The sequence below is a fragment of the Galeopterus variegatus genome, unplaced genomic scaffold (genome assembly GCF_000696425.1).
Source record: "Galeopterus variegatus unplaced genomic scaffold, G_variegatus-3.0.2 Scaffold3252, whole genome shotgun sequence".
NCBI lineage: Eukaryota > Metazoa > Chordata > Mammalia > Dermoptera > Cynocephalidae > Galeopterus > Galeopterus variegatus.
In genome coordinates, this window is record NW_007729363.1 from 1 (window position 1) to 14236 (window position 14236).

Here is a 14236-nt window from a genome sequence, read left to right on the forward strand (position 1 = left end):
TCAGGATCGCGCTGTTTCCTGACGCGGGCGCTCCAGACCCGCCGCCATTTTCCCCCCAAAGCAAGTTAATTTAAACTAAAGGACTTAATTGAAGGACTCTTAGTTTAATAAAATGGCCACATTTTTCTTCCTATTAATTTTCTACATTTGAGTATGTCTACCTTAGATGTGATGCTATTTCAGTGTCTTTAAAAATATTCATTTCTCATTTATTTTATATAATATTGCCTCTGTAATTCCCTGACATTTGACAAGAAGTCTTATAAGAGGTGATTTTCTACGGATATGAAAAAAGCTCTGCCTTGCAGCTAACTAAAAATTAATATCACTGAAGAAACTGAAAATATGTATGTTTGTGTTCTTTTTTTTAGGTAGATTATGTATTTACAGATAAGACTGGCACACTTACTGAAAACAGCATGGAATTCATTGAATGCTGCATAGATGGGCACAAGTATAAAGGTGTAACTCAGGAGGTTGGATTATCTCAGACTGATGGGCCTTTAACATATTGTGACAAAGCAGATAAGGTAGCATTTTCTGTATTACCATTTTACCTGAGAAATCTATCTATGTATGCCTGTGTTAACCCTCTATAATAGAAATAAAGAATTTTCCAGTACGTGCGTAATATAGACTTTTGAATAACCATTTGTTCTTTTGGCTTCAGCTTTCTCATTTTATTACGCCTTTGTAATTTGTAATCAAGTAGAATTTACCAGTAGAGAGAAGTGTGGGAAATGGCATTTGGGTAAAACTTCCTTGCTTGCCTGTGTGGTCATAATTTTTTTATGTTTCATTTTTAAAAACATAAGCTCCTGTAATAGTGATGTCTGTTCAAATTATTAAAGCCCAGAAGTGTTTAGACATTAAATGAACCAGAGTCTCTGTACACGTGGACTATTGCTGGACTGTGAATTAGATACTGAATGAACTTTCTTAGGCCGTGTGGAAGTCACTATTTTGGTTTACATGGCACTACAATAACCTGAATGAGTTAATGCGTCCTCTAGGGTATGCTAGCTGATATGTACCTCATTTGAATATTAGGAATTTATAAATTTCTGTTACTAGAGGTTATAATATTCTCTCACATTAATACCTTGTCTCTGTTCGATACCTAGTTACTATATGATCATAGTAAAAATAAGTCATTTTTCTGTTCTACAGAATCGAGAAGAGCTCTTTCTGCGTGCCTTGTGTTTATGTCATACTGTAGAAATTAAAACAAATGATGCTGTTGATGGAGCTACAGAATCAGCTGAATTAACCTATATCTCCTCTTCACCAGATGAAATTGCTTTGGTGAAAGGAGCTAAAAAGTGAGCACTTCTTGTACTTCTTCTGAGAAAGTGAAATCACAGGAGGACAGGAGTTATTTTGGTTCTTCTCTCTTTGCTTCAATAACCTTATTGAGTACATCTGTTATTTAAGTAAAAGCCAGACCACTTTATTGAAAGTTTGTGAAAAATTCTCAAACCAAACTAATTAAGACCAAAAAGAAAATGGCAATGCATAGATGTAACTTGCCTTACTATTTGTGCATGCCAGCCAGAAGTCTAGATGTTCATATTATGTTTTGCTAATCACATAACAGTGACCACTTTTTGTATAACTCATGTTATTTCTGAAGTGCTCCCAGCAATTTTGATGTCATTTGATAACTGACAGTCCAGTTTTACACATGAAGTCCAAGATGATTAAGAGGCTAACAGGTCACCCAGTGTGTTAGCTGCATAACTGGAATTATAAATTACCTCTTCCTTAGTTATCATAATTGTGACTAGACATTGACTTGTTCTGTGATATCAACTCATCCAGGAGAGGGAAGTGTAGTTATAAGATGAGATCATATGAAAGAAAAGAAAAGAATAAATAAGCATGAGTAGTCCCAGTGCAAGGGAAAATTAATCATTCTTTAGAGATACACAAAGGTCTTTTATTGTTTTTGATAGGTACGGGTTCACATTTTTAGGAAATCGGAATGGACAGATGAGACTAGAGAACCAAAGAAAAGAAATAGAAGAGTAAGTAGATCTGTGTTTGATGTTTGTCTCTTCCTAACCCCACAGTCAACTTTAATGGACTCAGGAAGGGCAGCAAAGGAAATGAACACACCTATAAAAACAGGACTCTGCTCTCCCAGTTCAGAGTTTTATATAAATGTACTTGGAGTAGGAGAAGCTATTTTTCATAGAATGGCAGAAACTGGGATTTGTGGTGGAAATTCCAGTTTGGTTCATATATGGGTTCAGTAGCCAGAATGAGAGTCTGCATGGACTGATTCTGAAATTTAGATGCCATTTCATGTCTCAAACACATGTTGGAAGAAAAATCATAAGCGTACATGAAACCTTCTGTCCAAAACCCAAGCAGTCACTCTGTAATTGACGGCCCAGCCAATAATGTATTAATCAGAAACTTTGTCTTATTCTAGATGTTCAGGTGTGAGCCTCAGAGCAAGTACTCTGATGTAGCAGTGTCTCCACAATCTTTCTTATGCTGCAAAGACTCCCACGAACAAAGCCAATGGCGGATTTTAATTAGGCTCTGTGATTAATTTAAATTTCTTCATCTGAACTTGAAATGCAGTTATCATGTCTGACTTCCATTCTGGCCCCTAGGATCTCATGAGACCAATCTCAGAAACCTATAATACATGTAGAGGTGCTTGAGTAATGTGCCCCCTTGAGGAGGTATGCTCAGAAGCTCAGAGGAAGGCTTTTTGGTTGGACTGCCAGGAACCCAGAGTCATTGTAAGAGTCCAGTCTCTAGCCAGTCCACAACAGTGCCTCCATTTGACCAACACCAAACAAGAAGTTACATGTAGATGTCTTAAACACTACCACTGCCCCCCTGCCCCCAAACACCAGTGACCCACTCACTCTCACCAAAAACAAGCTATTTAGTAAATATTTTTATGTTAAATACATGTAATCCAAGTTGTTTATTTTCAAGAAAATATTCCATCACTTTTTCTATTAATGCTTATTTTAACTCTTCTGTATCCTTTCATCCAATCAACAGTTCAGCAATCCACACACAGATCTGATCAATCTTATTATGTTATTCCACTGTTTAAACCCTTCATTGGCTTCCTGTTGCCAATCCCAAGTTTCTGAAGTGGCCCACAAAGTTCTCAGTTTCCAGCCCCCTGCTTACCTTCCTTGCTTTATCTCTAGCTTTTCTCCTGTTAATGAAGTTTTCAGGCATTGGTGAACTACTTAAGTGCCCCATGGGCCATATGCTCTCGTACTGCTGGGCCTTTGCATGTATGTGCTCTTCCCTCTACTCAGAATATCTGGCCTTCTTTCTTCATCATATCGCTCTTGCAGAACCCAGCTCAGGCACGGCCTCCCCTATCTCCCCTGTGAGTGCCTATATTACAGTATTTGACAGACTGGGAGGGTAGTTATCTCATTACCCTTTGTCTCCCTTATCATATGGTGAGTTCCTTGAGGGAAAGGATTCGGGCAAATTCATCTCTATTTCCCAGCATCTAGCATTGTTTCTGGCACATAGTAGGCACTGCATAGATGGAAATAAAGTAATTGGTAGAGTGGAACTATTTCTAGACTCTTCCAGCTATGGCTTGGTGGGGCAGCTCTTTGTCCTCCATTCCTATGTAGTCATTCTACTGTTTTAAGTAATGAAAGGATATAAATACCCCTTAACCAACACTGGTGTCCTCTGCCAGCATGTTCTACATGCAGAGAAATTACAAAGACAAGAGAAAGTTCCAGTTATGCACACAACCAGCAGCCCTTACCCAAAGAGGAGAGCTATCTGTTCATTTAAGATGTTTAAATATCTTAAGATGTTTCTGTTGTGTTTTGTTTTTCTCAGTTTGGTCAAGGTATTTTACCTTTTTCATTTCTCTTCTCTTAAAGGTATGAACTTCTTCACACCTTAAACTTTGATGCCATCCGCCGACGTATGAGTGTAATTGTGAAGACTCAAGGAGGTACACGTCTTAAAAACTTGACTTTTTCTCTTTTTCCATTAGTAGGTTTTGATGTTGATCAACTATTTCAGGAAAGAGAAACATTTCATGTAGTAGTGAAGGATTAGTTAAAGTAATGCAAAGCGGTAGCTTTTGTGTATGCCTTTATGTATTTATTTAAACAAATATGCTCAGTTTGCCTAACTGTCAGTGACAGAATCCCTGGTATGACATTACATGCATTTTCTTGGAAACCGAACTGTATTCCTTTGCCCCAGGTGTCAAAACAGGAGCTGAAAGAGTGACTTTTATATGGTTCAGGGTACTGACCAGTCTCCAGTAATGTTTACATGTAGCAGTCTGATATAATTGGATGATCTAGGGATTAGTAGCATCAGAAGCCTTGAGTATAGAAAGTTGCTGGTTATCTCTCCCCAGCCTTCCTAGTTCCCTTACTGCATGGAAACAAGTGAGGTAGAGATGACTAAGGGCCAAGCTTCTGGGAACGGGCACTGAGATTTCCCTATAGAGATCAGGGCTCTGTGTTTGACAGAGTAAATCTTGCCCTTTGCAGAGGAATCAGCATCATCATCCCAGGCTCCCCCAGGTCTTTGGGAGGCACTATGGTGGTTTGCCTTCTGCTTAGATTGTGCAAGACCTGTGGGAGAGCACTCCTGCTTCGTTTGCAGGCTCTCAGATGCATATGTGTGTGCATGCCCAGGTGGTCTGTTTTCAAAATATCCTTGATTTATTTCCCAGTAACTTACTTTTTAGTATTAAATCTGTTCCAAATTCTTTAATGTGAGAATGGGAGGATACAGACAAAAACCCTTTGGGGAACATATTCCACTTTATTCACACTTTATGATATGACTGCAAAGTGATGAAATTGATTTTAGTATGTGACCATGGAATTTGTTTTCTGGCTTTTAAACACACTTTGAATGTGTGAGAGAAGATGAAAAGAAAAAGGGCTTAACATTCGAAATACTTGCTGTTCTTATATGTACACATCCACATATGCATTCTAGTACAAATGGTGAGATGTCTGGGGAAGCGGTCTGCAAAGGTAATTGACCTCAGAGGTACACTTTTTTAATTTGTCAAACTCAGCTCTTTGCCTTATAAGGATGAAGTGTATCACTCAACTGTATATATTTCCTGGGTGCATGAACTGATCTAAAGCTGCCCTTGTAACAGCATTCTACAAAGCTATTTTCAAGTTTCCAGCAAAAACTATCAAGCTAGGGTTTTAAAAGCCAACTTGTAATAGTTTATTTTAAATGATTTCACCTTGTTCAAGCTTGAGTTTGGTTCTTGACATCTGCAGATGCCGTTTGTGTACTCTAGGTCATGGCTGACCACATTTTCAAAGAGAATTCAGATGCAGCTCCTTGACACAAGCCCAATTCTCCAAGATTTACTGGGAGGAAGTATATTTTAATGAAAGTGCGTGTTGTAAACTCTGGCTTATTAGTTGTGTCCACAGTGGTCTAGAGAGTTGGTGACTGTTCTCTAGACAGACTAAAGATCAAGGTGTCTGGTTCCATTTGGGTGAGCGTTTCATGGCAGGCTGAGAATACACAGCAGTTGGGTGGAAGAGGCTACCTTAATAATTATCTGTTATTATTAAAATCCCAATACCAGTCTTAAAATTCTAAGTTGAGCATTTCGGTTCTTTATTTTAGGGAACATACTTCTCTTTTGTAAAGGAGCAGACTCAGCAGTTTTTCCGAGAGTGCAAAATCATGAAGTTGAGTTAACTAAAGCCCATGTGGAACGTAATGCAATGGTGAGCCTACACTCCTTCTCCCAATAAGTAAATGGAGAAATGCTGGTGATGATCATGTCTATGGGATTTCCTTTTAAGTGGATGTTTAAATGAATTTTAGCTTATTTTTATGGTCTATTTTTTTATATTTGGAGATTTAAAAATATTATTTTTCTTATTTTAATATAAAACATTATCCTGGAGCAAGTTTCTGGTCAGAATTTGAAAGCTTGAAGACTTTTCAAGAATCTTTGTTAAAAGAGCAAGTATTTTATTATTCTGAACCTAATTGAAGGTTACCTTTTTAGCGCAATCTGTTTATTTTTTGTAAAACTAAAAATGTGTCAGCATTTCTTTGTTTTACATATGGGTAAAGAAAGAGTATTTAAAAAGAGTATGGTTTTTGTTTTTGTTTTTTTTTTTCCCCAGTTTTTATTAGGATAACTACTGATTTCCTACTTTGCTTCTAGGATGGGTATCGGACACTTTGTGTAGCCTTCAAAGAAATTGTTCCAGATGATTATGAAAGAATTAACAGACAGCTCATAGAGGCAAAAATGGCCCTACAAGACAGAGAAGAAAAAATGGAAAAGGTTTTTGATGATATTGAAACAAACATGAATTTAATTGGAGCCACTGCAGTGGAAGACAAGTAACTCGAAAATGATACTCTTGTTATTTTAATGATCAGTCATTTAAGATGGGACCTATCCAGATTAGTAATTTATTTTCAAGTTTTGAAGTCTTTGGTTTAGCTTTTGTTGTCAAAATGGGCTTAAAGATTAATTTACTGTAACAAGTATGAAAAATTACATCAGATTTTGAGCTATTTGTGGGAATGATTTTTAAGTTAAATACATGTAACTTAGAAGAATGAATAAATCATCACTAAGGTCTTTTGAATATTTACTAAGCCATCCATTTATTTGTGCAGATATTTATGAAATAGTCTTGCCATGTGTAGGAAGGGATGCTAGAGTCATTATTTAAGCTGGTGCCTGGAAGAATGGGTAAGATTTTGCAGACAGAGATGAGCAGAGAGGAACTTCAAGGTAGAGCAAACCACATGAGAACTTAATCTAAACTGGTTTGAAAGACCAAGTATGTTTTTACATACTTTAAAACACTATGCTTTTATTCAATTCGGTTTATTCAATTTTATTCAGAATTTAATTATTTTTATTTATTATTTCAATTCAATTTTATTCAATTTATGTAATTCAGGCTGAGCTGCCAGACCTGATTGCAGGACTCCAGCATTGATCTGCGGGAAAGAATAAGTTTTAGATTCTTAATATTATAGTTCTCTAAAAACGATAATTGCAAATTATGAGACTTAACCAAACAAAAAGTTACAAACATATGTTCAATCACATTGGAAGGTACTGAAAGTCTAATGAAATTCATTTAGTCTACTTTCATTGTTATTCTATGGCCAAAAGGAACCCGAAGAAAGTATAATTCTTCTATTCTTGCCTTTTACAATTATACTTAAATTCTCATTCAGGATGGTTGGCTTTCCTATTTTTAAAGCTCCTTGGGGATGCAGATTCACTAACTCCCCTCAGTGTCTGATTAGAATGTATTTGGCTCTTTCTATTTTTGTGAAATCTGCTAAAATGACAGTGAATACAAACGTTTGTTGAGTTTCTGAACATTTTAGCTTAGAGTAACAATTTTCAGTTCTGCCGTTGAATACCAGTTATCTCAAGAGATATCATGAACTTTTCAGAACCTCATTATTTGAAATTCACTTTAATAAGTAAAACTATGCCAGAGACAGCACTCTCAGAAAGAGTAGGGGATATATAAGAAAACCAACTTTGATAAGGTGTCAGGACTCTAGAATTGTTGTGAATTGTAAAAATATCCTCTTTAACCAGCCATCTTGGAGAATCTCTGTCAGGAATTTTAGAGGATATCAAGGTTTCTTTTGTGTTCCTAGGCTACAAGATCAAGCTGCAGAGACCATTGAAGCTCTGCATGCAGCAGGCCTGAAAGTCTGGGTGCTAACTGGGGACAAGATGGAGACAGCCAAATCCACGTGCTATGCCTGCCGCCTTTTCCAAACCAGCACCGAGCTCTTGGAATTAACCACAAAAACTATTGAAGAAAGTGAAAGGAAAGAAGATCGATTACATGAATTGTTGATAGAATATCGTAAGAAGTTGCTGCGTGAATTTCCTAAAAGCACTAGAAGCCTTAAAAAGTAAGAAAGTCCATAATAAGTTTCTTACATTTAGACATTGGTATATATGTAAATCATAGCTGCTTATGCAAAAACCTCCATTTTCTGTAATTTATCATTTTCTGTTTGCATATGTTTTATCCTTATAAGTTAAAACCTTCTCTGAGGACTTGGCCAATGGCCCATTTGAGATTACTTGGCACATTCCACCTCTCTTTTAACTTAAAAGAAAACTCTGCATTTCTCATGGTTTAGAAAAATAACTCAATTTCTAAATGTTTAGAGTCTGAGTATTTAATATCAATATTCTGGCCTCATCCATGTTAAGAAAAAACATTTCGTTTCACGGTCTCTTAAATTGAATGTAATATAACCAATTTCCATTCATTTTGAGGTCCTGGAGCCATTTACTGTGTTGTTTCTTGTGCCCCAGAGCTTCAAAGGGACCCAAATACTTGTTAACATGACCACTTTGACTGCTCTCATCTAGCTGTTTAGGAAGAACTTGTAGAACCGAAGGGTCTCAAGGGAAGCCACTGATCCAAAACAATTTGTTGCCCAGAGATATCTTTTGTACTTCCCATCGACCAAGGCTTAGCCTTGTCTAAACCAATTACTTGGATTTGCCTTGGTGATAAGCAAATCGATTTCCTTTCTGGAATGCCACCAGATATGCCCACACTAACTCCAGAGAACCCTAAGCAATATTATTTTCCATTTTTTGAGTGTACTTTATGTTCCAGGAACAATGTTAAGTGCTTCGTATGATTATTCTCATTTAATCTTCATTAACAACCCAGTTAGGCAATGTTATTTTTCTTATTTAACAAATAGGGAAACTGGGGCTCACTGAGATGAAATGACTTGTTCAAGATCACACAGGGTTGGCCAATTCTAAAACAGCTGTTGTTCTTCTGGTACTTGGGCATCAAGAGAGAATTATTAATTGCTTATGAGAAATGTTTCCTTTCTTTAGACAAATGGCATTTATAAAGACAGTCCAAATTGCATGCATTTTAGTTGTCCATTTGTCTTAATCTGCTTGGGCTGCCATATCAAAATACCAAAGACTGGATGGCTTAAACAACAGAGATTTATATCTTACAGTTGTTCAAGCTTAAAGTCTGTGATCAGAGCGCTAGCATGGTTAGGTTCTGGTGAGGACCCTCTCACTGGCTTTCAGATACCACCTTCTCCTTGTGTCTTCACATGGCAAAGAGAGCTCGGGTGTCTATCTTATAAGGGCAGTAATCCTATAATTCCACCCTCATAACCTCATCTAAACCCAATTATCTCTCAAAGACTCCATCTCCTAATGTCATCATATTGGGGGTTAAGTCTTCAACATATGAATTTAGGGGGGGCACAATTCATTCTATAACAGGCACTAATCCCATCATGAAAGCCCCACCCTCATGACTTTATCTAAATCTAATCATATCCTAAAGTCCCATCTTCAGATACCATCACACTGGGGGTTGGGCTTCAACATAAGAATTCTGGGGGGACACAATTCAGTTCATAGTGCCATTCAACACCTCTGGAACACTTGTAAAAGCCGGGGTTTATGGAAAACTTAACACATCACCACTATCTGAGATCATCCCCTCTTCCTGGTTATCTGTTTGGAGCTGGGCACAGTCTTTCCCCCAATTAGACAGGCTTCAAACCCAGAATCACCTTTACCCCTTCCCCTTCAAATCAGCCTGCAAGCCTTGTCCATGCTCCCATTCTTACCACTGGTGCTCCACATCAGAGGCCTAGCACCTCACACGTCAAATCCCTAGCCCCTCTACCAGATGAGTGGTTTTTTTTTTTTTTAACAGCTTGTGGATACAGGGATCCAGACCCTTGACTGTGGTGTTATCAGCACTGAACTCTTCCAAGTGAGCTAACCGGTCAGCCTTCAGATGAGTGGTCTTTACGTAAAGCACTGTTTATATTACAACTCTGCTCTGAAACTTTTAATGGTTCTCCAATTACCAACAGATTCAGGTCACGCCAAAGGCCTCAAGTGACCTTTTCAACTTGCTTTCCTAGAGCACCACAACACACAACATACATTCTCTCCCTTAACCTCTTTCTGCCCTGTCTTTCGAGTCCCACTTTAGATATCACACCTCACAAAGAATCCACTTTTCTTTCCTGTGTGGATTTATTGTCCCAATAATTGAGCATTAATCATTTATTGTTCTTGTTTGGTTGGGTATGAGTTCTCTTACCCCAAGGAGATTTTCTATTCTCCAAGGAAAAATTAGTCAATAAATCTTCTATATGTCCTGCTTATCGTTGATGTTTACAAATACTGTTTGAGTATTGAGTGGCTGTTTTCTGTCCAGTAAGTCAGCTGTATGAGTAGGGAAGCAAAGAAGAACACGTGATTGATGTCGCTTTTATTAGTAAATAAAATGTGCTCATAAAATTATGAAAAAATATAGATAAGTACAAAATATGTTGTTAGCAGTATACACTGAAGAAATATGGAATAAAGGAATGATAAGGTATATTAGACCTACTTGGCATCTGTTACATTTTTCTTTCCTGGCACCTAGTACCTCTTAGCCTTGGCTATACATGAGAACCACCTAAGTTATATGTACCTATACATGAGGGTACTTCAAAAAGTTCATGGAAAGATTCATATTATCTTTTAATTCTATTATTCCATGAACCTTTTTGAAGTACCCTCATATAACCAAGACCAGCTCAAGGTGCTCTGATTTCATTGGCCTGGGGATAGACCCTGGGTATGGGCAGTTTTTTTTAAAGCTGCCGAGATGATTCTAGGGAAGGCTAGGGTTCAGAACCACTGAGCTAGTGTAAAATGGAATATACTACTTAAGGAATATGTATCAGTATTGTATATATCAATATATGTCAGCATCAGGCTGCTCAACCGCCTTTATTTTTATACCATTTGGGGCAACTTGAGTTTCAAAGATAAGACTGAAAGTCACTGTTGTACCATTATTCAGGTAGTTGCTTCTTTAGAATGAACGGGTCAAAGAACCAGATGGATGACTTGTCTTATCTGGGACCCTCCCCTTTGTGGTTAAAAAAACCCAAAAACCCAGGATCCTAAATAGAAATGTACAATAGATTGAAACACAGCATTGTTTTTCTTTTTCAGAGCATGGACAGAACATCAGGAATTTGGATTAATCGTTGATGGCTCCACATTGTCACTCATACTAAATTCTAGTCAAGATTCTAGTTCAAACAATTACAAAAGCATTTTCCTACAAATTTGTATGAAGTGCACTGCAGTGCTCTGCTGCCGGATGGCACCATTACAGAAAGCCCAGGTAACTGTGTGGGTATTAATATTCCAATTTGGGTACTTCTGTACACATATATGCAAATGTTTGGTTTACTTTTAATTTGTTTCTTCTTCAAAGAGCCATTATTACCTTCTAATTTTTTCCCCCTGGCTTCTTCCTCTTTGTGATCAAACTCGGGAGTCTTCCTCCATTTATAGTTAAACCTTTGCTGCACCTTGGTGTCCCCTCAAGCTGGCTGTCCAGTTCCTCACTTTCCAGACTTCTCTAATGAGTGCTTGGTATCTGCTGCCTCCATTCCATTGTCCCCCGGCTCCCCTATGACATTAGCCTCATGCCTTCTTTCTATTCTTCTTATTCTGTTGGCTTGCCTGTGGGCAAGCCTGGCCCAGTCCCTTGTGCTGTCTTCCATTCGCTTCCTCATTTCTCCACGGCAGCTGACACTATCAATTACATCTTCCTTAAAACTCTCCTTCCTTGTTTTCTGTGATGGTCCACGGTCCTGACATTTTCCCACCCTCTTTAGCAACCCAGTGTCTTTTTTCTTTATTTTATCCTCTATCTTCTCCCTAATTATCAGTTTTCTCTAGGGCAAAATCTTCCCTCTGCCTTTTATTTTATGACTCTCTCTCTGGATAAGCACATCCATTTCTCTTATGGCCATTGATGTGTCTGTAACCCTGACTTTTCCTTGATGTAAGTCTCTTATTTCTAGCTCTTTGCTAAACAGCTCCATGTGGATTCCCCACTGCTGTCACATTAAATTTTAGTGTGCAAGGCAGATCTTATAATTTTCTTCTTCAGAGCAGTTTGTTTTTTCCCTTGTCTTATATTATTCCTGTTACTGGTGCCATTTTTCTTTTGCTTCCTAAGTCTCTAAACTACCTTAGATCCTTCTCCTCTTCCTCCATATGTGGTCACCATGTCCTGTTAATCCTACCTTTTGTCATAGCTCTTATTTTGGTGCTGTCTTTTAAAACCTTTTACCACCAGCTTAGTGCAAACCCTTATGACTTTACACAGACTATTTGATTTAGTCTCCTCATTGATCTTGCTTTCCTCCTTCCCCCTTCAGTCTCTTTCCAAACCATCATATAGTCTTTCTTAGATGCTTTCAGTGACTTCATAGTCCCTTACAATGAAGGACAGATGACTGAATGTGGCACCTGGGGCTCCCCGTGGTTGTCCCTTAACGTGTCTCTATGTACTTTGTGTCCACTATCATTTCCTTATCCAGCATAAATCCTCCACTCCTCTTGGTTGTTCCCGTTCACATCTTTTCTGTGTGCCATGATCAGGAAAACTTCCAAAACATTCTTATATCCTTTCCTCATCTGGAACGCTCTGAATTCCCCTGGCCTCACAAAAACTTTACTCATGATAAAACCCAGCTCAAGAGCTACCTTCTGTATGCTATCTTTTCCAGCTCCGTCAGCCCAAATTGATCTGCTTCACCTTGCTTCTTTGTACTCACTGGGTACAAGGAAACATAGACTCTCAGTTATATACTTTTTCATTTCCATGTAAACTGTAGGATATCCTTTCGTATGTGTTAGTCTTGCTTCTTCAGATGTTTTAGCTCCTTGCCCTAGACAAGGGGATGGCTGTGTCTGTAGCTTTTCTTTTATACTTTCCCAACCCCCTCCCCTTAACACACACTCCCACCAACCCGCCATCCTAGTTGGGGATTGCCTATGTCTACCTTTTATTTAGCTCATAGTCCGCAGTGCAATCAGAGGCTCTTCTTTCTTTTCTTCAACCTTCAGAACCTCACTTAGCCCCAGCTGGGGCATCAGATCCAACCAGAACAGTATCCAAAGGAATTTGTCCCCTTAGTCGGAGGCTTGCCTCTGAAAGCGATCTCTCTCCCTCTCTCTCTTTTTTTTTAATTTAATTTTCTTACATATAGTGACTACTGTTCAAATTGCTCACCTGGGTTCTGATTACTTCACTGCCCAGGAAAGTATGTGAATTCCTACCCCATGCTGCTTCTCCCAACCGGAATATGGCGCCCTTGTGGTTCAGTCCTTAGTCTGTTTTACTTCTCTCCTTGTAGTCACTTCTTCCAGGATATCACCTCCTCATCTGTATGTCCATATGAGTGATGTTCAGTCACTATCTCTAGTCCATATCTTTGGGGTTCTACTTTATTTCTTCCACTGCTTACCAAACACATCTTCTTGGGTGTTTCATTATCACCCCACCTCTCTAGAGCTGCCTTCTCTAGAGCCCAGCCATCATTTTCCTTTGTGTCTTCTATTTCTATGACTGAGCTCACTGTACTTCCAGGTTTCTAGATTCAAAACCTTGAAATCTGTGTTGACTTCCCTCATGCTTTATTGTTCCATGTAGCCTCAGTCACTAAATTCTGTTCATTTTTGAGTACATTGTCTTTTCCATCTATTCCTTTCTCTTTATTACCTTCCAGGGCCAAGCCTTTCAGTAGCTTATTGAACTCCACCTTTAAATAGCCACATAACTTCTTTCTTTGCCTGCAGTCTTGCTTTTATTCAGTTCCTCTTGCATCCTGCTGCCACTTTCATAGTACCACTTCCTGCTGATCTGGTTCCACATATATCTGTCTATGCCCTCCCTATGTGAAAATTCATTGATCTGATCAAGCCAGATCTATTTTCTGAGCACGTACTGTACTTACTTGGCTGTGTATCATTGAATGTGCCATTCCCTTTCTCTGGAATACTCCCCTCTTCTCTGTCCATGTAAATCTTACTAATATTTCATGATTTAGATCAAATTACTCTTTTTTCTGTAAAATCATTCCTGAATACTCTGGCATATAGTGTTCTCTCCCTTCTCTGACATCATAGGCCTTTTCAGATGGACAACAATGTCATATGTTCTCACACAGTTACTATGTTTTGTTATCTTGTGTTGTTAATCTGGTTATCTAATATTATTGTATTCATGACCTATTGTCTACTACTTCATTATGGTATATGCTTCTTACAGTGTGTGACCAAGCTTTTATCTTTTTTAGATCTTAACACATTGCTTTGCACAGTGTATTATGTGCAGTTATAGTTGATGAATAGTTT

General features: G+C 38.2%; 1 protein-coding gene across 1 annotated transcript in view; it reads left to right on the top strand.

Moving 5' to 3' along the window:
- The first annotated feature begins 377 nt into the window (after positions 1-377).
- ATP11C (ATPase, class VI, type 11C) overlaps positions 378-14236 on the top strand; it is a 51554-nt gene continuing 37695 nt past the window's right edge. The window contains exons 1-8 of the mRNA XM_008584377.1: positions 378-530; positions 1171-1322; positions 1956-2027; positions 3891-3964; positions 5632-5735; positions 6185-6366; positions 7660-7923; positions 11033-11207. Coding sequence (XP_008582599.1) covers positions 420-530; positions 1171-1322; positions 1956-2027; positions 3891-3964; positions 5632-5735; positions 6185-6366; positions 7660-7923; positions 11033-11207 — 1134 coding nt within the window. The 5' untranslated portion in view covers positions 378-419. The remainder of the gene's footprint in view (positions 531-1170; positions 1323-1955; positions 2028-3890; positions 3965-5631; positions 5736-6184; positions 6367-7659; positions 7924-11032; positions 11208-14236) is intronic.